Source organism: Ictalurus furcatus, chromosome 12 (genome assembly GCF_023375685.1).
Source record: "Ictalurus furcatus strain D&B chromosome 12, Billie_1.0, whole genome shotgun sequence".
Taxonomy (NCBI): domain Eukaryota; kingdom Metazoa; phylum Chordata; class Actinopteri; order Siluriformes; family Ictaluridae; genus Ictalurus; species Ictalurus furcatus.
Window position 1 is genome coordinate 4,844,341 of NC_071266.1, and position 25,577 is coordinate 4,869,917.

At 38.4% G+C, this 25,577-nt stretch overlaps 1 protein-coding gene across 3 annotated transcripts; it reads left to right on the forward strand.

Moving 5' to 3' along the window:
* Nucleotides 1-663: 663 nt before the first annotated feature.
* On the forward strand, nt 664-24,732 carry gca (grancalcin). Of its 3 annotated transcripts, none has more exons than XM_053638084.1 (8): nt 664-818; nt 14,390-14,533; nt 14,712-14,781; nt 18,168-18,211; nt 18,943-19,090; nt 19,837-19,950; nt 23,243-23,301; nt 24,368-24,732. In XM_053638084.1, exons 1-8 carry the CDS (start codon nt 798-800, stop codon nt 24,392-24,394), a joined length of 627 nt encoding a protein of 208 aa, XP_053494059.1. In that variant the 5' UTR covers nt 664-797; the 3' UTR covers nt 24,395-24,732. The 3 variants fall into 3 exon arrangements, with proteins under 3 accessions (XP_053494059.1, XP_053494056.1, XP_053494057.1); XM_053638081.1 differs by lacking the exon at nt 24,368-24,732 and adding an exon at nt 23,426-23,542; XM_053638082.1 differs by lacking the exons at nt 664-818; nt 24,368-24,732 and adding exons at nt 13,245-14,264; nt 23,426-23,542.
* The last annotated feature ends 845 nt before the right edge of the window (nt 24,733-25,577 follow it).

Sequence of the window (25,577 nt, forward strand, 5' to 3'; positions counted from 1 at the left end):
AGACCTCGAGCTTGTAGGACAGTACTGGCCACATTTGGAAAGTTGCTAAGGTTTGTCCAAATAATCGCGAAATTTGTCGCTAGGTGCTTTTATTCTTTTTTGCGAAAAAAAAAAAGTCGCTAAAGGGGTCTGAAAAGTGGCTAAGTTAGTAACACTGGTCTGCACTGACAGCGAGATAAAACGCAGACTAAGCTCCGCCTCTCCCCAGAAAAAGAAAACACAGAGGGAGAGGGAACGCGGAGTTTTTCATTTATGCACATTCTATTTGAAAAGCAATAAAATACACCGAATACCCAAATGATGCCCTGTCTGTGGTTTTTTTCTTGAAAAAAAGGGTTCTCCTGGGTTGAGAACTACTGCCCTACGCCAACAAAAACGGCGCGTGCACGCGAAACGACTCTCATGGTTCACTTAAGGAGCCGACTCAAAGAGCCGATTCGTTTGTAAACGAGACATCATTATAGCCTACACCGACAGAAGCAGCTCATGTAGACGAATCGGCTCTCAATGTTCACCTAAAAAACCGACTCAAAGATCCGAATCGCTTGTAAACGGCTCGTGCATGAGAATCGGCTCTCAAGGTTTACTTAAAAGAACCGACTCGTCACTTCGTCACAGGCCGTGCGCCAGTTAGAACATCCGCCTGTGAGTGCGAGCTGTTAACCAATCATGGAGCAGGAGGCGGGACTTATCTAAAATATCGCCAGGGTAATCATAACCGTTCCGTGAAAATACTTTCACAACTTCAGGCAGCGATTCTCTCAGATTACAGTTTTCCAGCAGTGTGATCGCGAGGCATGGCTTACCCTTATGGCGGAGTGAGTTTTATATGTAGTTCTTTACAGCATACTGCGCATGTCTTTATGAACCTTACCAGAATATAAGGAAATGGAGGTTGTTTTGTAAGGATATGGGATCATATCGCTAATTTCTCATAAAGCACACATTTCTGTATAGTTTTCCGTATAAAAATAAAAATCGGATTCATACATTAATCTAAGAAGTGTGCTTAAACAGGTTTGAGTATGTGCTGAAATGTTTAGCTGATCAGGGTGGGTAGGTGGGCGAGGGTTGTTTTCCAAAAAGGGTTAAATCTATTTATCTGGCAAGGCATGCAGTGACTTGGCCAGCGCAAAACGAAGGTAGTCTGTGGATTTTCTCTAATTGTGTCTTAGCTGTAGTTTAAAACATTCCAGGGTCTACAATTATAGAGCAATTGATACTGATTGCATGCAAATAAATAAATAAAATGAACACATCCCCTCTTTTTTTTTTTAACCGAAATGTGTCCGGATATTCAAATAAAGAGGAAAATGTGTGCGCAGGGACGAGGCAACTGAACTGTCACATTACGGGTGGATTTAATAGCCGTTCAGGTCTCTTTTAAAGTGTAATCTTTACACTGAACCGGAAATATAAACCCTCTCCAATACATCCTAAGAACAGAGCATTTTGGTCCTCTTGAGTAGGAAGTGCATGGTTACGTCTAAACTATAACCTGTGGCTATGGTTTTCTTCAGGAAGTGACGTTATTTTTAATTAAACCTCTACACAAAAACGCCTTAAATATGTTCATACTGACCTGTATGTGACGTATTTAGTGTTTAGTGTTGCTGCCGTGTTTTTGTTATTTCCGGGTAAGTTAATGGTTGTGTGCGTTTCTGACGTCACAGGGGGAATTCTTAGAGCAGTTACAATCAGTGCGTTTACATGGACAACACTAATCCGATATTAACCCGATTAAGACGATACTGTGATTAAGAAACTACCATGTAAACAGCAATTTTTAATGACCTTAATCTGATTAAGGTCATACTTGAAGTAAACACAAATCGAATTAAGACGTGTGGAGTATTCCTGTTTTAGTCGTATTATGGGCGTGTATTACAGACATGTACACACCTTAATCACACTATTAACGCCGTGTGAGAGTTTTCACCGCATTTTGCGACAGGACACGATCACACACGGCAGCGCTCAACATTTTACAGCGAACAAGAGAGTTCGGCTGCGTCCCAAACCGCGTACTTGCCTACTATAGGCCTGTAGTGGGGAAAAAGAGCTCGGGTAGTAAACGTTATACGAGGTGATGAGCATGCATTTTGTTGATGATAGTATTACCAAGAACGCTGAAGCTTCGAAAGCTGATCTGTTTGAGCTAAAGTACTAAAGTGCTGCTGCATCACCCTGTTTAGGTAGAGATGAAGCACAGGCTTGTGCTGCATTTGACGTGCCTCGTAAGCGGTCATTCGCGGGTCAGAATGATCTCGTTTTTGAGACCTCGGCGAATTCCGCACATGAAGTGGGGAAAAAAAACCCCCCGAAACTTCCATGTTCGACTTTTTTTTTTTAGGAACAAGCTATCGAGCTATCTGTGACGAGTGATGTATATTTCCTCATTGTTATAGATTAAACAAGTAAATATGTATGTATGTTGATTGATGTAAAGCAAATACTTGTGCATACAGCATAACTCATTAAACAGTAAGGTAATAAGTGCTGCGTAGTTTAATTCTCATGCTGTGCGCAGTCGTGTTGATTTCAGATCTCGCTGAAAACTAGGAAGGTCCTCGTAGTTTCCTTGTCGTTGAAGTGGTGTTTTCTTTGAATTTTCCTTCTTTGGTGGGAATTACAAGCTGGGACCTCAAGTTGAACGCAGTGTCAATCCTACCGGCACGGCTATCAGCAGGTAGTTGTATGGCACTGTGGGTAATATGGGAAAGCGTTACCGTAGTCAAAAAAACAGACCGGCATGTTGTGGAAAGAAGTTTAAATCGAATCCGTTTCAGCATAAGTTTAATAAAAGCGTTCTACGTTATGGGACAACAACAAACAAAACAATACTAGCATTTAGAGATTTCGCTCGTTTCTCTAATTGGGGTCTCAACGTGCATAAGCATGGCGCATACATTCCTATCCGCTGTACTTTCATTCAGAAATTCATACGGAATTTGTAATGTTTGCTATGTTTTGTGTAATGTCTGCATTTCTTTACCCAATTCACACCATGATGTTCACCACCTCTATGAAGGGTAAGCTAAACAGGTCTAAACCTGACTCTATGAAACTGGAAATTCTTTGGAAAACTTTTTTTTTTTTTCTGAGAATAGGTGTGTCCATGGGATATTGAAGGTGGTCTAAAGATGTGGCTTCCTCCCCCGCAAATGTTTTAGTGTCTTCACATCTCTAATACCCATATTGCCTTAGGAACGGCTTGTTCATTAGAACAGTGCTGTTTCATGGCCTGTTAATTAAACAGCACTGTAAGCAGGGCATGGGGTACTTCAGGACCCAATTTGTCACCCACTGTTTTAAATGAAATAACACGGATACGATACGCTTTCACTGTGGAACTGAATTCTGATTGTTTGTACAAACAAAACATGCAGTAAATCCCATTTTCTCATGCCTGTGTGGTAATATGATTCATGAGAAGAGCTGCTTCATTGCATTTAAAACATACTCACACTGTGCTGTATATAGTGCCCTCCATTAATATTGGCACCCTTGGTAAATATGAGCAAAGAAGGCTGAGAAAAATTGTCTTTATTGTTTAACCCTTTTGATCTTTGGTTACAAAAATTCACAAAGATACTCTGTTCTCATGGATATCAAACAATTGCAAACACAACACAGGTTTATCAAAAAAAAAAAAATCTTTGTTAAATATAAATGTGCAGTAATTATTGGCACCCCTATGAATTCATATGAGAAAAATATTTTTGAAGTATATTTCCATTGATGTTTAGAAGATTTTTAGTACGCCTGGGTGAATAGGAACAGGAAATTGTTCAAACATGACTTCCTGTTTCACAGAGGTATCAATATGCGAATACACAGGTCAAATTCGCGTAGTCATTCATAACAAATTCGTAAGGAATACAGCTGTGATGTGCGGCAAAAGGTTGTTGAGCTTCACAAAATGAGAAGTGGCTATAAGAAATTGTTGCACACCTATGTTTAACAAAGATATTTTTTTTTGATAAACCTGTGGTGTGTTTGCAATTGATTGATATCCATTATATCAATGTCAAAAGTACCGGTACTTCGGTACCAAGTCGGTACTAAAAAGAAAAAAAGTTGACTGTACTAGATTTTCCAAAAATACCGGTAGTACCGGGTCAACCCGGTGCTGACGCGCCGCCTGACAGGTCAGTCGGGAACTTTTCATGGGTGCACCATGCAACAAGAAGACATCGGAGACAAAGCAGCAGCAGCTCCACCGGTCGCCATGGCTGCGTCCGAAACCGCATATTTACCTACTATATACTAGGCCAAATACATGTATTTCTCTCGGACGCTTGTTTTCCACTTTCAGTGCTATTACCGCTAAGTGTCTAAAAGCCACTCCCCTAATATATACGTGCCGCTAGATTAACCGTGCTTTCAGGAAGAGCGGCTGCTTCACCTCAGTATTTATTCAAGCAGGTGAGTTTAAAATGATGCATTATGAATGTTGTAGCGTAGTTTAATTGGAGTGTATTATTGCAAGAAAACATCCTCGTTTTTGCTTACTTAATGGTTAGCATATACGCGTTTAACGCTAATACTGTCAAGAGTCCTTAATAACCTTTTATTGGGGGAACATAAATGGGAGGACATGATGGGGTTTACTAATTTTATACACCAGAGGCTTTTTGATGATCTGAAATTCCTGTGTTGGAAAATAACAGACGTGCGGCTAGCGCTAGAATAACTGTCTTCAATAGCAGTTAGTCAGAAAAAACATTTCTACTCTTGTCTGGATGACTCTAGTAGCTTTAATAATGATATATGAAGTACGCAGAATGGCATTTTTAAAAATACATTTTATATTGACATTTAACTTTATTTAAAAAATAGTGTGTCGTTCAATTAGTGTGTGTTTGTGTTTTGCTTTTGTACAGAGTACTGTGGAATTTTACTGGTATTGGTACCTACTACTGAAATTTTGGTACCGTGACAACCCTAATATCTATGAGAGCAGAGTATTTTTGTGAATTTAAAAAAAAAAAAAAAAGGATCAAAAGGTTAAACAACAAAGATCATTTTTCACAGCCTTCTTTGCTCATATTTCCCCAAGTGTGCCAATATTAGTGGAGGGCACTGTAGCTACTTACCCAGACATTTAGCTACCAGGAATGACGTCTGCTTTTGTAGAAGACATTCGAGGATCTAATAATCATGGTAGAAGTGGTATTTCTGAAGTTAGGGTCCTTTGGTAATTATCAGAAGGTTGTGAGTGATCAGGTCTGGGAACCAAGAAACATGTGTGCTATTTTGGAGAAATCCAATCTAAAGCAAGCTACAGTTTTTTTTGCATCTATTTGCAATCACAGTCTGTCTCTATGTGTAGCTCTGTATTTCACTATATGTCTATCTGTCTGTATAAATCGATACATCTCTGTCTGAATGAAAATGTCTGGCCAAAAGAATAAAAGCACGTCTTTATTGGCGGCAGCCCAGTACACATCCTCATCATCATCATCATCTGTAGCAGGGGTCAAAATACAGGCAGGCAAAGATATCAAAGTCTATAATCATAAAGTTAAACAGACACAAGTGTCAAAGTCATCATTTCTTCAGCGTCTTCGGAAGTGTTAAAAAAACAACACTTTACTGTACACATTAACATGATGATTATATTCTCCATTTAAACTTTCGTAAACAGAAAGGAAGCGTGCCTGAGCGAGCCGCACACACGTGAGACTGGGGGAATGGGCGTGGCTGTTATTATCGGAGAGTTCAAAATACATGCACAGTTCAATACAGAATTTACATATCGATTAGCTCATTTCCTGTTTGATTGGGGAAAATGACTCTTTTGTTGTTGTTTTTTTTTTGCTGTGTTTTTGAGTGATCACTCGTACAAGTGTATTCCGATGCTTTTACTGCGCTCCTGCTCAAAACGTATAAAGTTTGTCATGCCTGGTAATATAATATATTTGGCATTAAATATCACCGGACATCGTGGCAACGTAATATCGTGTATAGGGACAATAATATCGCCGAATCACACAAGGTTAATGGGGGAGCTATAATTCAACCATATTAGTAGGTAAGCATTCAGTGGTTTATGTTGACTGACTTGAATTACATCAAATGAGTCATAGTGTATTTTGGTATTACAAAGAAAGGAGCAGAAATCTTTAATTTGCCTCAAATGACTTTTTCAGAATTGAAATGGTTCTTTGTAGAAGTTGTCTTTTCAGCTTGCCAGCATTAAACAGCGTTGCACATGTTCTATGTAAAGTGAATCATATTTTTAGTAAAGTTGGTTTATTCCATACACTAGAAGTGTGTGGGACTGTTTTTTTTTTGTTTTGTTTTGTTTGTTGTTTGTTTTTTAAATCCCGCCCACTCCCGAAGCAATACGGACCAATCCCGTAAGCTGCCACAATTATTATTTTTGCTTGTTCTATCATATTTTCTGACAAACGTATTAGGGTCTGTTTCTTAAAATGTAAACAAGTTTAAGCCACCGTGTCCAGGACAGAGCAGTTACTGAAGACGAACGAAGACGAATACACGCAAGTAAATGTGTCACACGGTGCTGCTTAAGCACCCTGTACGCTCCCACGTTAATAAAAATAGCCTTGCTTTGTCCCATGAAAGTAAACCAGCTGGTCCTGCGACATGTTTTTTGCTGACTCTCGTGGAATCTCAGTCTCAGTACACAACTCTGCATGGGATTTTCTCTAAACTTGAATTCATTTCGTCAGGATTGATTACGAGTAGTTGAATGAATTCAATGGTAATTGAAAATGTAATGTCTGAATAAAATCTGGGTGTTTTTACTGTCCTTCTCCCGACCTCCACGCTCCGTACTTCCAGTTCACTTCTTCACACACCGTTTCTGTGACGTCTGTACAGTGGTTACAGCAACAGCTGCACATGCTTTACCACAGGTTTTTCTTTAAATCCCTTTGCTAGCATAACATTTCCCTCAATATCTTGAAACAAAGAAGTATGGGGGTTTGTATTTGGTGATTTTAAGTTTCAGGATGATGCAAACGGATGAATGGGTAACGGCGCGTACAGCAGGTTCAAACATAAACTGATTAAAAACGTTCAGATTAGGGACTACGTTTACATGGACAGCAGTAATCTAATTATTGAGCTTACTCTGATTAAGATAATAATGTGATTAAGGTGTTTACGAGTCGCTTTTAGAATACTCCTGTCATGTACCCGTTTTACATGTTATAGAACATAATTAGATTAACAGCACGCGTCATTACGTCACCGCGCCATGCCGTCCGACGTCCCTCCAGAATTTCACGTATCGACATACAGTTCGTCTTCATTATGGTACCGTATACAGTTTTGGGTGTTTTTATTTAAATAAATTTTACGAACGCTTTAAGTGCGGTTAATTATTTGTCGTGCTGTACGTGCAAATAGACGACTGCTTGAAGCCGTGGGTTGCGTCCCAAACCGCGTACTTACCGTCTATATAGTAGCCGAGATGCATGTATTTCACCTACTACAGGCCTATAGTAGGCAAGTATGCGGTTTGGGACGCAGCCGTACTCTCTTGTTTGCCGTAAAATGTTGAGCACTGCCGTGTGTGATCGTGTCCTGTCGCAAAATGCGGTGAAAACTCTCACACGACGTTCATAATGTGATTAAGGTGTGTACACGTCTGTAATACACGTCCATAATGCGACTAAAACAGGAATGCTCCACGTCTTAATTCGATTAGTGTTTACTTCCAGTATGACTTTAATCAGATTAAGGTCATTAAAAATTGCTGTTTACATGCTAGTTTCTTAATCGCGGTATCGTCTTAATCGGGTTAATATCGGATTATTGTTGTCCATGTAAACGCACTGATGAACAGTTCACAACTCGGACGGTAAACCAGCTCTGACTTTGTCACAAGTGTAACGTTTAATGTCAGCCCAAGGTCTTTTTTGGCCCACAGAAGAACAGCTAGAGTTTTAAAACAATAGATAGCTGACTGCTGATATTTTTCTAGTATTTCTTTTGCATTAACTTTAAGGCTTTTAGGTTTTGACATTTATATTATTGCAGTTTAAAGGAAATGAATCATGAAACACATCCAGAAAAAAAAAAAAAAAAATTGTCATTTCTTGCTGTAATGTCTTGCACAACTGGGAATTCCACTTAATGAGGCAAGTCTCTTGTGCTTTTTATATTCGACACTGATGAACAGTGCAGGAGAGCAGACTAAACCCTGTTTGTAATACAAATAATGCAGAATAACTGATGAAATGCAGAATAACTGATGATCCCAAAATAATATTGACCGCTATCTTATTTCTGACAATAGTATTGGATTTACATTTCAGTAATATATATAAAGTTTTGCTTAACAGGTTTTATTTTGATTGTGGTAGGTCACAAGGTGTTGATTAATTTTCTGTAACAGCAGCTCTGACGGTAGTTCCAGCTGCAAGGCAAATCACAGGTTTCAAATATTGCGCATATGATACCGTGTATGGCTGACACTCCTCGTAAACGGATTAAAACCTTGTGTGTCATCGTTGATATATGTTTTCTGTGAGGAGACGTTCTGGATTTTTGAAAGGAGTCTCCGGTGTCGACTTTCACTTTCGCTTTGTAACAGTCAGGAGAGGAAAGGCTTCAGATGGCAAGGCTTTGCAGATTCTCTGTAACATCAAGAGCGAGGGGAATAATGCGGCAGGTGACCATTTATAGATGCTATAATGTAAGTGAAAACAGGATCTAACTTGTATACTAATAAAAAGTATACAAGTTGGCAAGTTGGCCGTTGGCAAATTGCTGTGAAATTTAAGGTAAATTAAACAATTATTGGAAAATTCACACCACCCACATTGGTTGTCTTCCTATAACATGCCCCATTGTGTTTTATTCAGCACATCTGTTTTTCCCGTATAAGGTTGTATTATTGTTCTCATGTATTTAAAATTTAGCAATATATCGTTTCTGATACTAGTATTACTTATCAATTTATAGTGGTAGCATTCTTCTTTCTGGAACTATAATCAGTGACACAAATCAAAATAACAAAAATAACAAAGTAACAGCAGTCTCTAAAGAAAGAAGATTGACTCATGAGTTACAAATGACTGTAGAAATGTTGTAGATAACTTTCTTTGAACCTTATTCTTTCTTTAACAATATTGAGTTATGTGGCAGGTTATTTCTAGACATATAGCAGTCAGTGTACAGGGTGTTTGTTTTTATAGCTTGGGGTTAGAAATACACCATGTACAATAAGAAATGTTATAATAATAATAATAATAATAAGCCACATGCATTGTATAACTGACTTAACTTAAAAATATTGTGTTTATGAATTATGAATCAGGCAAGGAACTTTTTAATAACATTGGAAATCTTCATGGAGAGAATTTTGTCTTTGCTAATCTCCTATTAACAAGGCTGGACTTAACTAAGATGAAAGAAAATGCTGAATGCATCTTATTTCGAAAAGATTTTTCTCCACAATTTAGTCCCCTGCCAATTCCCACCCATCAGCCAGCCCTCCTCATCATACAACAACTGTCAATCAGTGAAGGTGAAGGCCAACACGAGCCTGGCAACTGAACATCTACTCATGCTGCGTCACAAGACAGAGGAAAGCGCTTTCTTCCCTCTTCCACATACAAGAGCTCACAGATGCCCATGATTGGCTAATGACTCTGTGATTGACAGGGGAGGGCAAGTATTCCATCCCTCCCACACAAAGAACACGGCCTTTTTTTGCTTTCTAGAAGTCCAGCCACGGGCGGCTGTGGCATCATCAGAGAAAAAAGTTTAATGCTGCTTATTTTAAATGTTTGGGTTAAAGTGCAAAAAATGAAGAACATTATAGCCCCCATTTTCATATGTATTCATCCATCCATCCATCCATCTTCTATACCGCTTATCCTTTTCAGGGTCACGGGGAAACCTGGAGCCTATCCCAGGAAGCATCGGGCACAAGGCGGGGTACACCCTGGACAGGGTGCCAATCCATGGCAGGGCAATATATATTCATAACCATAAATTTCCTTATATATACTGAGTTTGGTTTTCTCGAAAGGAAATTAGAATGCTAATTTACTTTACTTATCGATTTGTGCGCACCCAAGGAAAGAGCAGCGTAAGTACGTCTGGATATCGCTTCTGCCTTTCCATAGCAGAACCCTTCCTTTTAATGAAAGCCCTAGGGTTGGTCTTTTCGTAGCCTTAGCAATAATCTCAATCTGTCATTGTTTCCTATAAGAAACAGCATCTTAGCCACTATATATATTTAGGATTATTTAAGTACCATAGAAATGATTGGGTAAATGTTGTTTGTGTAGTAGTTGTGTGAAAGTTAAAAATGGTAACAGTAGGGTGTCATGTGAGGTACAGGCAGACAGATGCAAATGCAGGTAGAGGTGGGTATTAATGATGAGGACGGACAAATCCAAAACGTAGGCAAAACTCAGAATCAGTAAACAGGCAAAAGTCGGGCGATCAACAAACAGGATACCCGAGGCAGGACGATATCGGTAAACACTAGGCCAAACAAGGTCAGTAACAGAAACACGAGCAGAGATAAAAGCAAGCTTGGTATCGTCACAACCGCAAGGAATGGCGCATATCCTTCGCCCTGAGTGAGTGAGTCCCTTTATACTGTGGCTGTGATTGTGCTGTGAATCGGTTGCAGGTGGGCGTGATCTGGGAATTGCAGTCCATGGCGGCCATGTTTGTAGGCCACAGTGATGGGAAATGGAGTTTCTGGCGTGAGTAGTGAGTAGACCTAACATAGGGCTGCACGATAACGATTAAAATGATCGTCACGATTATTTTTCTCAAAATTTTACTCACGATTGTTAAAGAAATGATTAGTATTTTAACACTTTACTATAAGATTACATTCATTTACATTAATGCATTATGAACAAAACATGAACGAAGAACATACTAAATTATAAACCTTGACCAAGATAAACAAATGGTATTACTTATTGTTAGCTCATGATACCTATTGCATTAACAATTGCTTGTTGAATAAATATGCTGAATATTCTGTACTACTCTAGATGTCAGCGCAATATCAGAAAAATGACTAAGTGCACATTTAATAAAACTGGCAAAATAAATAATAAATTACGCTATATCAGGGGAAAAATAACACAACTCACCAATAGCTAAATGAAGTCTGTGTCCAAAGCTATGTTGCCACATCCAGGAATTCAGAGATGCCTTGATCATGTTATCTGCGTTGTCCGTTGTAATGCAGATATCACTTCTTTGAGGCCCGTTGCAATAGATTCTGCTGTGTGGTCTTTTGGGAAAAATTAAGTTTGCAAACATTTACTCTTTATTTCACCCTCACTGTCAGTATAATGAATGGTCATGCACAGGTACGGTTCCGCTGTTCCACTTGACCACAAGTAGGTTTTGGCAGCAAAAGGCAAGGTGACTTTAAAAAAAAATAGTTGCTTGAGGGAATTTTGTATTTTTTGTCAAGTGTGCCGATCACTTTCTAAAACCCCTCATAGCTTACTGTGCTTATTGGGCACATATAGTGGTGCTTGGAAGTCTGAAGAATTTTCTATATATCTGCATATATATGATAAAAAATTTTATACTTGGTCATTTATTAATTGGGGAGAATTATCCAATATTACATACCTGTGAGTGGCAAAAGTATGAGAACCTCTAGGATTAGCAGTTCATTTGGAGGTGAATTTAGAGTCAGGTGATTTCAATCAATGGGATGATAATCAGGTGTCAGTGAGCGCCCGGGTTTATTTAAAGAACAGGTATCTATCAAAGTCTGATCTTCACAGCACATGTTTGTGGAAGTGTGGAAGATTTCTGAGGACCTCAGAAAAAGAGTTATTGATCCTCAACTGGCTGGAGGAGGTTATAAAAACCGTCTCTGAAGAGTTTGGACTCCACCAAGCACAGTCAGACAGATTGTGTACAAATGGAGGAATCAATATCATTGTTACCCTCAACAGGAGCGGTCAACCAATAAAGATCATTACAAGAGCAAGATGTGTAATAGTCCATGAGGTCATAAAGGAACGCGGGGTAACATCTAAGCAACTAAAGGCCTCTCTCACATTGGCTAATGTTAATGTTCATGAGTCCACCGTCAGGAGAACACTGAACGACAGTGATGTGCATGGCGGGGTTGCAAGGAGAAAACCACTGCTCTCCGTAAAGAACTGCCCTTCTGCAGTTTGCTAAAGATCACATGGACAAGCCAGAAGGCTATTGGAAAAATATTTTGTGGATGGATGAGACCAAAATAGAACCTTTTGGTTTAAATGAGTTTAAGTGTTATGTTTGGAGAAAGGAAAACACTGCATTCCAGCATAAGAACATTATCCCATCTGTGAAACATGGTGGTGGTAGGATCATGGTTTGGGCCAGAGATGGGGTTCTCTATCTACTTTTAGGACTTGTGAAAATCTGATGTTTTGTCATAATTATGCAGAAATATAGAAAAATCTAAAGGGTTCGCAAAGCACCATTTTCAAGCAGCACTATATTCTGGGCTAAATGAAATGTGATTACCTTCATTATCTCTAGGTGTCTTTGTGAGCCAGACGAATTCAGTGTTGCGCTGAGCAATGCCTCCATTATTGTTGCCTGTGTTGGGAAAGGCCAGGAATTTTATGTGGTTAAAGCTTTTTGTGTCTTTGACCTTCTTTGACATTCCTTTGACAAATTGCATTTTATTTTGGCTTTTCAGGTGGTTGATGAGGTTTGTTGCGTTACCTTGCGACACCGATATGAAACGGAAGCGCACTTTGCATACGACTTGCACCAACATCACTTTCTCTAAGCCCAAAATACTTCCAAACAATGGAGGATGATGCCTTTTTAGGCACTCCTGTATGCCCGTCACCTTCCTCTTGTTGCTCTGCCATTTTGTTTGTACAGTCAAGCTGAATGACTGTATGCTTTAATATGGTTATCTGCTACTTCAGTGCTGTGTGCGTGAAGCTGTGAACTTCTGCAACACTGTATTTCAAAGCATGCTTGAAAACGAAACACTGATTGGTTAGGTAGGAAACTTCCTAAGAGAGCACAATGGGTGAGTCGAGGCGAAAAATAACTTGATTGTGACTTGTGAATTTTATGGTTTAACATCCGTAAACTTAGCCCAGAGGTTCTAAACCTTTTGTAACTAAAGCCCCCCAAGCCTCCCCTATCATGTGGCACGCCCCCCCCCCCCTAATGAAGTAGACCTGATATAATGATTATCTATTCTATATAAAACTAAATAAATTCATAATTTTAAAAAAATCTATGTATAACTTAATCTATAATCTGTTTTTGATGGATTTTTTGTACTTTAATTACTTTTCATAACTTTTATGATTTTTTTAAAATGACTTTTATAAAACTGTATAACGGACAGGTACGGAACATGAATGATCAAAAATGTTTCTGAACACTATAACTACTTCTAACAAGAGAACTAGGCTGTAATAACCTGGACTATTTTACATGTAAAACATGTTAAATTACTTTCGTCTTGCGTTATAAAAACATTCGCATAAGAATGATGTAAATGGGGACGAAGGGCGCGTCTCGTTATCCAGGACATTGTTAAATCTCCGGCTCTCGGCCCCTCACTGAACAGAGCAGACGCAGAGAGAGGTGAGAGTGCAGCGGGAAAGCAAGACCTCGTGCTTGCAGGACAGTACTGCTGACATTTGGAAAGTCGCTAAGGTTTGTCCAAAAATTAGCTAGATTTGTCGCTAGGCGCTTTAAAAAAAAAAAAAAAAAAAAGTTGTTGGCAACACTGGTCTACACTGACAGCTAGATAAAAGTCAGGCTAAGCTCCGCCTCTCCACAGCAAATAGAAAATACAGAGGGAGAGGAAATGCGAGGTTTTTCATTTATGCACATTCTATTTGAAAAGCAATAAAATACACCGAATACCCAAATGATGCCCTATCTGTTTTTTTTCTTGAAAACAATTTGTGCCCCCCTTCCGATCTCTCCGTGCCCCCCTTTTGGGTTGAGAACCACTGACTTAGCCCATAAGAAGAATGAACAATTTTAACATTACTGGGCTAATGTTTTCTGCTTGCTAACACATTAATAGTGCAGACAATTATGCTTAATTAATTATGGAAGGCAGAAATCGTGATTGCAGTTAAAATACGATTAATCGTGTAGCCCTAGGTAACAGCGTAACTTTTTCTATCAGTTAAATTTTTCTTCATCCTTCATGGCATCTTTGTGCTTTTGGCCGAAACCAGAAAATTTTTGCTGGCTGAATCGTGGGTGAACACCTTTTTATGGAATTCAGTTTGTCAGCTGGTCAACCTTAGGCAAGTTAACAAAAGCAAATGTTAATATTTTCTAAATTTCTGTCATTTCTGGTCAGGTGGCATTACCATTGTTGGTGGTATACCTGTTTAACACCCTCATTCCCCCCCGCCTCTTTCTCTCTCAGTATGGTGGTCAGATGCCAGGGGGCCCGATGGGTGGCCCTCCCCCAGGATCTTACCAAACCCAATATGCCGCCTACCCTGGCACCTTCAGTGCACCCCCTGCCCAAGACCCCATGTGGGGTTACTTCACCGCCATAGCCGGCCAGGTGAGATTAGAATCAGTTGAATTATTCTGTTTGGTTTGCGCTAACTGATCAGTGCAAAGCCAGATATTCATATAACCCATTTGAAATTTTAAGACTGCTTACTAGCTAACTGCATAAGTGAAGTTTACAGGAAGCCCTGGCCTATCTGTTGAATAATCATGAGCTTTTGTGTTGATAGGATGGTGAGGTGGATGCTGAGGAGCTCCAGAGGTGTTTAACACAGACTGGCATCAGTGGCACTTATGCTCGTAAGTTGAGAGCGTGTGAGTGAGAGCGTGTGAGTGAGAGCGTGTGAGTGAGAGCGTGTGAGTGAGAGCATGTGAGTGTGAGAGAGTGTGGATGAGTGAGAGTTGAAGAAGAGAGTGTAATTGTAAAAAAACATGTTTGCCCCTAAATATAGTATAAATAAATCAGGGGTCCATTTCCTGAAATGTGTGGACAAGATGACAAAAAACATCAAACCATATAGCATTTTTTAATGTATTATGATAACAAACTGCCAGTAATTTAGTAGTGTTGCATTTTTTTTTTTTTGATTGAGTATACATTATTTACTGTATGTCTGCAATTTATTTATTTTTTACTTCAAATCATGTAAAAACAGAAAAGATTATATTAAAAATGTTAACATTTTTCCAATTTGAATTATGTAAAAATATCATTTGTTTCCAGTCAGTTTAAGTTTAAATTTAAGTTTATATGTATAAAAATTATTCTAGATAAATAAAGCTTGGAGCCAAATCAAACCAGAAAACGATGCCAGACCAACTCGGCAAAAACACTGCGCCTACGTGTATGTTTACGTTAGAACAGTACTCCACCTTCAAAGCTCATAACACAACCCCAAAACTATTAGATGAAAAATGGTGTACTGTTCCATATTGGACATCAATAATTCAATATTCACTTTACGGAAATAATTACCTCTAATTATTAGGCCAGTGTCTAGTCCATTTCCTTCCATTATACAGATGACGATGTACCAGCAGTGGAGACTGTGGTGCGACCAGATATAAACCTATTAAAACGTCTCCGTGACAGCAAGCACAATAAATGGCTACAAAACAACACTATTGTAATACTTTTTTTAGTTTTTTTTATAGTTCAAAATATACCGTGTTTAAAGAATTGGTCAAAATGCATATAATATGATCATTTTGTAATCGTACTGGAGCTACTTATGGATCATTGAGCCTGAACAGCGGTAATAAATCTCTCAGTGAAGTGATTATAGGTCAAGGTTGAGGAGGCTATTGGCGTAGCAGGGCTCTTTTCATGACTGGCAGCAGTCATCCAGTGCCCCCCATTTGGCCACACCCTTTGTTGACTTATTAATGTAGATAAACAGCCATCCAGGGGTAAATTAAAGACCCTACTTGGTTGGGTACAAGAGAAATTGTAGGCTATGGCACTGGTGAATCAGTGATACAGTACTACTGTGCAGTGTACAACGTTACATAACATTGTAACAGGAAGTTGCTGTAACTTGCATAAAACAAAACTAAGTTTGCCTGGCACTGGAAATATGCATTTTCCTTATACCTAGATCTCTAAAATCCCATCTACAGCGGTTTTAAGTATTCTTGGCAGCTAGCTGTGTACAAGTGTGACATTGTGGCCGTACAAGTGGAGGGAGTACTCCTGGATCTCTTTATTTGGGGCAGTTGTAGTTGCAGTCTTGGCTTTTTTGGCGTATTTGGACAAGCAAACATTTGTTCATTATTGAAACAGTGCCTATTAATAAAGTGGAACAAAACCACAAGGAAATGAGCTTTTTTCAATAATTTACTGATAGATCATAGATCCCATAACCATTCATTTCTTCTTTTTGACCCATTCCTTGGTGAATTTGCTAGTGTGCTTAGGATGATTATCCTGTTTAAAAGATCCATTTTGGGTTCAACTCCAACTTTCGGACAGATGGCCTTACATTATCTTCAAGCGCTCTTTGATACGATGCAGAATTCATAGTTGAATCAATGATGGAAAGCTATCCAGTTCCTGAGGCAGCACAGCAACCCCAAACCATAACATTTCCACCACCGTGCTTCACAGCTGGTATGAGGTGCTTCTCCCGAAAAGCTGTCTTTGGTCTGTGCCAAACATGTCTGCTGTTACTGTGGCCAACAGCAACTCTATATTTGATTCGTCTGTCCAGAGCACATTATTCCAGAAGGCCTAGTCTTTGCCTATATGCTCATTGGAAAACTGTCTTGCAAAGGCTTTTTCCTGGCATGCCTCCCATGCAAGTCAATCTCTTTCTGATTGTAGAAGCATGTACTTTGATGCCAACAGTTACTTGGTGTAACTGCAAGACTTACTAGCAGATCCTGTGATGACATTTTGGGGATCTTGCAGACTTCTTTTTGCATCAGACTTGGGCTCTTGGGCTGAATTTGCTGGGACAAATTAGCAGTAGTTTGAAATCTGTGCCATTTTTAGATTATTTTCCTTACAGTGGAATGTATTTCAAATAATTTGGAGATCTTTTTAAATCCCTTGCCAAACTCATAAGCATCCACAGCCGTTTTCTGAAGACCCTACAGAACTCTTTTGGTGTGATTACACCACACACCTCAATAACAAAGGGAACACCAGACACTAGATGTGAGTTGTTTAAATAAGACAGGTTTCACCTGCACCAAATCTTGAACACCTGATTGTAATTTTATGGATTTGAAGGTGTGATAAATGTAGGGGTGTACTTACTTTTTCCATGTGACACGTCTGGCTTTTTTTTTTATTGATTTAAATTGGGAAAATTACTGCAAAAGTGTCATTTGATATTAATTTCCGTCTTTGCGCCCCTCTACTCTTCTTCTTTTTTTTTGTGACAAGCTGCCATTTAGAAATCAACGTACCTTGTTCTATCTCTTCCCAAAGCAAATGTAATTTCTCTTATTTGTTTATTATCCACCTTTTATAAATACTGTCTGATGGCATCTAATGATCCATGTACAGATTTTAACTCTGGGCTGTGAATCGGTTTACTTGTTCTGACAAAGACATCCCAAATAATCTCCATCCATAGGGGACTATGTTTGCCAGCACCCCGTCAGTTGTACCTTCGTCAGTGGATGTTTGTGAACGTCCACTTCGCAGTTGGTCTGCGACACTTTGAGTTTTTTAAAATTTGGTAACAGTGTCGTGTGTGATGTGCTTGCCGTGTTTCCTGTTAAAAGTCAATTGCAACCTTGCGACAGCTTCCTGATCCAGCCGTGAGAATGATTTCAATACGTTCTTCTTTTGTCAAAGGCGTCCTTAAAGGCTATCTGAAAATAATATATATAATATAAACTAAGTATGAACATTTTTGGAAGACGTTTTGCTAAAAAAATGTTTGGAGACTTTTGGGACACCCTGTTGAATTAAAAATAATAATAATAACATATATACTGTGTGTGTGTGTATGTATGTATGTATGTATGTATATATATATATATATATATATATATATATATATATATATATATATATATATATATATATATAATTTATTTATTTATTTAAAACAAGCTCATATCCTTCATTAAGTTGTTCATTGTTAATAGAAATGATCATTATCAGCAAATGCACCCTAGTACATTAGACTAATATATACATTGTTTAATAAACATATTTCATTTGTTTGCAGCCTTCAGTTTGGAGACATGCAGAATTATGATTGCCATGCTGGATGTATCCTTTACAGAAATGTGGGGAAACAAATTTCATTTTTATTCTGTCCTCTATTTTTGATTGATCTTCTGCCTCATAACCTGTAGTTTGATTTATGGAGTGAACTCCTACATATCTATACATTAGGGTTGTAACATTATGAAACGTTTCTGGCCATAACTGTACAACCTAAAATTAGCTCGTAGTGGATCACTATTTATAATTTTAATGTCAGCACCACAATGATTTCATCTATGCCAGCTTTAACAATACTGAGAAGAGGAGTTTGTGTCAAAACACCAAAATTGATTATTGTCTAATAGCAACACATCCTGAAGTGTTTTGCCGCTGTTCAAGGAAGGCTAAACTCAAATAAGCACTCTTTACAAGCAGAAAAGCATCTCAGAAAGTACAACATACTGAACGTTGATTCAGATGGGCTACAATCAGTGGAGACCATGTGAAGTTCCACTCGTATCAGCCAAGAACAGCAATCACAGGCTACCAAAAAGTTCACCAAAACTGGACATTTGAAGAGTAGAAAAATGTTGCCAGGTCTCGTGGTTCTACATGTTGTGCATTCTGAGGTGCTTTTCTGCTCACAGTGGTTTTAAAGAGTGCTTATCTGAGTTACCATAGCCTTCCTGTCACCTCAAACCAGTCTTGCCATTACTCATCCTCAGGCCTCTTTTATCAGCAAGGCATTTCCGCCCACACTCAGCTGGTTGATTTCCTTCACAGCGCCCATGTAGAGAGATTATTCAGGTAAGATGGGCTTCAATGAGTTTAAGGAGCTGTTTGCTGTGCTGAATGGCTGGAAGCAGAACTTCATGATGGTGGACCGAGATAACAGCGGCAGTGTGGAGCCTCACGAGTTGTCTCAAAGCATTACTAATATGGGTGAGTTGGCGAACATCACTCAAGGGTTTTAATACAACCACTTATCCTTAGTTCATCTCTCCTTATGAATGCTGAACAAGGTTAGTGAATTAAAGCAATGGTGGCCAATCACTAGCATATAAGTTAGTTACAGTTCTCCTTCAAGTCCTCTCCTTTACTCCTTTTTCATGAGTAAAGATTCAAAAAAGTAGAATGAGGGATTCCAGTCAAGTCAATCACCAGGACAAAACTAAATGGCATAATATTGTAGAACTGACCTAAATAATTAAATAAAATTTTAATAAATATAAAAATAATTATTAGTATTACTAGTATTAGTAATAATACGTTGCCGTTGCATGCGGCAGGAGGCAGGACACAAGTGTGTAAACTCAGCATAATCAAACAATCATAATTAAAGTCCATGGCAGAGTTCAAAACACGAAAACACAGCCGGGCAACAACAAACAAGGGTAATCCATAATCAAAGTACACAGACAAGAGTTGAATGTATAATAACACTAATGCATGTAAAGACTTCACAGTGAACGATGACACAACATGGCATCTATAGACAAATTAATCAAGGACTAACACAGAATAGGTGAACACAGTCGGGTAATAAACTAATTACAGAACTGAAACAGAAACCATTTGTGGGAACTTTGATGCAAAGGGGGAATCCATGGCAGTTGCAATTTAAGTGCTTGTATTCTTGCCAGGTTGCAACAGTAGCACTGAAATTGTACTTATGTGATGTTTCTCAGGGTACAGAGTGAGCCCTCAGGCTTTAGGGTGCATCATCAAGCGCTTTAGTCGGGGAGGCAGGATCTATTTCGATGACTATGTGGCCTGCTGTGTGAAACTCCGGGCTCTAACAGGTGAGTGGCAAGGTTGTATTGTGAGATAACTGGCTAATCTCCTGAAATAAAAAATAAAAAAAGACTTTTTATATCAAAAGATAAGCTGTTTACTTTATCTCCAAAGTCATCATAAATGTTTGCATATTTTAAAAGTGTGGAAGCTGGGGTTTCCCTCTACTTCCTGCATTTAATAGTTATTACACTATAAGGTACACTGAGAAAATGTGAAATCTGTACCTAGTGCCGTTTCTTCACTTCTTCAGTGGTGATGGAAAAAAAGTTCCCTATTTTTACAAGCGGTTTAAAATCTCAGATTTCATCAGCCTCACGAGTGATGCATTTGCGTACTCTTTCATGATTGTAAGTAACATGAAGTGCAACCAAGCAAGATTAGTTCTCTAACTTATAAGTACAGTGCTGTAAAGTATTTGATTTCTTCCGTTTTTGTGTCTCATACTAAATCGTTTTTTTTTTTTATTGAAGCAAAAAAAGTTATCCAACAACTTTCACCAATTTGAAAAACTAATTGCCCCCCTAAGCTTAAAATCTGGTTGTGCCACCTTTAGCAGCAGTAACTGCAACCGAATGCTTCTGATAACTGGAGATCAGTCTTTCACTTACTTCTAGAACTAGGACTTACTCCTATGCTTTGGATCATTGTCTTGCTGCATAATCCAGTTGCGCTTTAGTTTCAGATTACGGAATGAAGACCAGACAATCTCCTTTAGGATTTTCTGGTAGAGAGCAGAATTCATGTTTCTTTCAATTTCTGTCGATTATTTTCGTAATCGATTAATCGGACTATTATTTTTCGATTGATCGGATATATATATATATATATATATATATATATATCCGAAACTGTGCTGCAGTTTCCCCAACCTGCAGCACACAGTGGAGCATTTTGGATATAAACACAAATTTTTGTTCGTGCATCACTGTTGTGCTTCCGTGCTACACAACATTGCAGGTTACAGTCTTCTTCACGGCACTTAATATCAAATGCACCCCTGCCTTAGAGGACTTGGAGGTTGCACACTTTTTTTTTCCCGCTGTCACTTGATTACGCCTCCGTCTGATGGCCATGTTGGGAATAAAAGGTGACAAACAGTAAACTGAGGAAACACATTTTTGTTGACTCTGGGTATTAGATTAAAGCTAGCGGTGTTTGATGTCATGTGTCATTAACTGGGAAACAGCTTATACTTCAGGTTAGTAGAAAACCACTAGTGTTCCATTTGAGGCACTAAATGGTAGAGTACATAGTGCATAGTGTAAGTGTATAGTATATACTTTGGCACACAACTTTTGTCTGTACTCTCCAATGTGTGTTTTCGGAACAGAAGTAATACAATGAGTAAACGTGCCCTATGCTGCTCACAGACCAACTCAGTGATGATGAGATTCGTTGACAATGATTTTCGTTGTCGATTTTATTAATTAGTTGTTGCAGCGCTACTTTTAATTATTGCAAGTTGCCCAGGCCCTGAAGCAGCAAAGCATCCCCGTAGGTATGGTGTTCTTTTTGTGGAATTCTGCATTTGTTTTACGTAGATGTAACGGGACCACTTTCGACTCCTCAATCCACAGAACATTCTCCCAAAAAGTTTGAGGATAATCAAGGTGTGTTTTGGCAAAATTCAGATGAGCCTTAATGATGTTCTGGGTTTTCACCTCGCCACTCTTCCACGGATGCCATTTTTGCCCAGTGTCTTTCTGATAGTGGAGTCATGGTCCTTTGATGTTGTCCTTGAGTCTTCTGTGATTTGCTCTATGAGCAGTTTCTATGCTCTTAGAGGAATTTTCGAAGGTTGGCCATTTCTGGGAAGGTTCACTACTGTGCTTAGTTTTACCATTTGGAGATAATGGCTGTCACTGTGGTTCTCTGGAGTCCCAGAGACTTTGGATAAGACCTTTTTAACCAACTTCATGCCGTTGAAAAAGTTCTATTTGCGTGTTGATTTGATTGAACGGGGTTTGCAGTAATAAGACCTGGTTGCGTCTCATCCAGCTGAACCCCGTTATGAATGCAGTTTCATAGATTTGGGGAATTAGTAACTATGGGGGCAAATACATTTTCACACAGGCCCAGTTGGTATTGGATAACGTTTTGTTTTTTTCTTTCAGTAAATAACATTATCATTTAAAACCTGTATTTTGTGTTAACTCGGGTTGCCTTTGTTTTATCTTAGATTTTGTTTTAATTTCTGAAACAATTTAGAATGAGACGTACACAAAAACAGAATAAACCACTTTTTCACAGCACTGTAGGTGGATCCAACATTTTTTATTTTATTTCATTTTATTTACTCCCTGAGCCCACCCTCATATGTCCATCCATGTTCACAAAGCTCCTCCCACAGGTTATCAACCAATTAATACATGTGGGCTGAGGAAATGTCTAAAATGTTTACTTTATCATGGTTTACTTATCTTGCAGGTTATTTGTATAAGTAAGATTTTATTTTTTTTTTTTAAATAAACTAACTATTGCTCCAGGGGGCACGGTGGCTTATTAGTTAGCACGTTTGCCTCACACCTCCAGGTTTGGGGGTTCGATTTCTGCCACGGCTCTGTGTGTGTGGAGTTTGCATGTTCTCCACATGCTTCTGGGGTTTCCTTTGGGCATCCCCGGTTTCCTTCCCCAATCCAAAGACATGCATTGTAAGCTGATTGGTGTTTCCAAAGTGTCCATAGTGTGTGAATGTGTGTGCAATTGTGCCCTGTGATGGGCTCCCCCCCCCATCCAGGGAGTCCCCTGCCTCGTGCCCTGAGTTGCCTGGGATAGTCTCCAGGCTCCCAGCGACCCTGTGTAGGATAAGCGTTACAGAAAATGGATGGACTATTGCCCCTTTAAGTTAAACTTTTTTGTGAGTGCTGATGCACGACTATGACAAGCAAGAAGAGCCTCAAGAAATGGCAAATAAGTCTACTCACTTGTTCTTCAAAGACAAAGCTGTCCATACCCAGTGGATATGTTTTTTATTATAGTAATTTATAAATTAGCATTATTCTGTCAGGGTTTGGAATAGCAACAAGTCAACAGGTGAAACAGTGACTTCATAGAAGATGCGTGCTTCTCATGATTTTTACTATTGACGTGTAAAAGTGTTTTTATCTTTATTGAGAGTGCTATTATCCAGCTAATTTACCTCAAGGAGGCAACATTACCTTGCTGACTGTTAGTGTAGTATGCAATTGTTAAACTGCAGTATGTTAATAATATAATGTATTACCATTAACCAGCATTCTATTCATAAGCTGTTTTGGAAGCGTAAGCCATTTTCACACAGTTTGTGTTTTTCTACAGAGAATTTCAGGATGAGGGATGTTATGCAACAAGGAGCTGTGAACTTCCGTTATGATGATGTAAGTAGCCCGTACTGTTGATTTCAGTGCTGCAATGCAATGCCACTAATATCAATACATTTCTGACTCAACCTTCAAGTTGCAAAAAAGTGTGATTTTTTTTGTTTTCTTTCTACTCAAAAAGAAACAAGAGGCTGTTTATAAATTACCTGCAGTTACACCACAGTGCTGTCGAATTCTCAAATCTGAAGGTGTTTTTCAATTTTCTGTAATGGCACAGCTCTAGACAGTAGCTCTCACTGTGATTCAAATGATAGGTTTATATCAATGCGCTTGTCCTAATATGTTATTGTTTCAATAGTAACAGCTTATTCACAGGGACTTATAATGTATATATAGTCTAAGCCTAATAAGAAACAGATTATGTGTTGGAAAATGTATTATTTAACAAAGAAGGATGTATACGCATATGATTATTTAAAAATTTATATATATATATATATATATATATATATAGGAAGGATTCTCTAGTATCAGTATTTTGTAACAGTCAGCAAGTTTTCCACAAACAGAAAGTCTGTTTCTTGCTAACATTACAAGCTGGTCTTATTAACTTACGAAGAAAAGATAAAGAGAATTAAAGAGAGCCTAGTAAGCGGATGACTGTCTGTAGCTGCTATTACATAGCAGTGATGACAAAAACTAACTCATCTTGTGGACATGTCCACAACTTTAATTCTAAGTATATATGGTTAAAAAGCACCGTTAAAAAGAAGTGTCGTTCCTTAATCAATTTAAAATAGCAATCATTGGCAAATCACTGTGGTATACGAGGGATCAAACACTTCATGACGTGTTGTTATAGGAAACCGACAAAGTTTGGGGTGGTAACCTAGCAAACTACCTCACTGCTCATTTTTTTCCCTTTTACTATGATTTATGTTTTATTCCTTACTCAATTTATAAAATTAAAAAAAATTCAAGCAACAGTAATCGCCTCATCTACAATTTCAGCCAGCCACAGTATAACTGTAATTAACACCAATGTACCATATTCCCTACAATTTTTATATCAAAGATTTAACAGAATTAATTTACATATGCTACATTTGTTTCCTCTTTACAGTTCATCTTGTGCACCATGTCTATCTGAGGACGATTGGACAGACTTCCTGATTTATGGAGGAATAGAAGTATAATAGTGTGTATATATATATAACCTATAATATACAATATGTAGCCTCTGGCTAGTATAATATATATTCTAAATGTGCCACATTTTTTTATGGATTAGGAGATTTGTTCATTGGCCAGTGAGAAACATTTTCTGATGTAAAGCCATTTGTTGGCAGCTTCTTTTTAAAGGGACAGACCACATCAATAAGCCTTTATTTTGTGCCAACATAATGTTCTTTAAACTTGTTATCCAGTTTTGACACCAACACTCACTACTTATGCAGATTTTGTTAATAAATTTACATTTTAAACTGGTGTATTGTATTCATAGTGAGCCCATTTATTTATTTCTTTATTTTTATAACAAATATGTGCGATTAGTGATGTTCTGTTGAAATACCATCTGAAGGTATATGGGAAGAAAGAGCACTTTTCTTAGTTGATTCATTGGAACAGACCTCATAAAACAGATAATTCCCTTAATGTGCTTAGCTTGGCTATATACACACCAAGTTACCAGTTAATTAGGTACACCATCTACCTACACTGATTGGCCATTTTATCAGCTCCACCTAGCATATAGGTCATTTTGTAATTACTGACTGTAATCGATCTGTTGTACAACCCTTCACCATTAAATCTCTATTATAAATATAATATATATTATGTCACAAAACCTAATTCAGTGGTTAAAGCTTAATTTAGAAATGTAGTAGAACATTTCTAAATCAAGCTTTAACCACTGAATTAGGTTTTGTGACAATTGCAGTAACACATATCCTTAGAAGTAAATAAAAACCTTTTGGGAGAATGTTCTGTGGATTGATGAGTCGCAAGTGAAACTGTTTGGAAGACCGGGGTCCTGTTACATCTGGTGAAAACCGAACACAGAATTCCACAAAAAGGACATCATACCTACGGTCAAGCATGGTGGTGGAAGTGTGATGGTGTGGGGATGCTTTGCTGATTCAGGGCCTGGGCAACTTGCAATAATAGAGGGAAACATGAATTCTGCTCTCTACCAGAAAATCTTAAAGGAGAATGTCCGGTCTTCAGTCCGAAAGTTGAAACTCGAGCACAACTGGATTATACAGAAAGACAATGATCCAAAGCATATGATTAAGTCCTAGTCCTAGAAGTAAGAGAAAGAGCTCCAGTTA

What these genes read in the sequence shown, in the direction of transcription:
- gca (XM_053638081.1), top strand. Translation starts at nt 798, where the DNA reads ATGGCTTACCCTTATGGCGGA. An exon ending in TCACCGCCATAGCCGGCCAG is followed by an intron (nt 14,534 to 14,711) that starts GTGAGATTAGAA and finishes TTGTGTTGATAG; the next exon opens with GATGGTGAGGTGGATGCTGA. An exon ending in TTATGATTGCCATGCTGGAT is followed by an intron (nt 18,212 to 18,942) that starts GTATCCTTTACA and finishes GCGCCCATGTAG; the next exon opens with AGAGATTATTCAGGTAAGAT.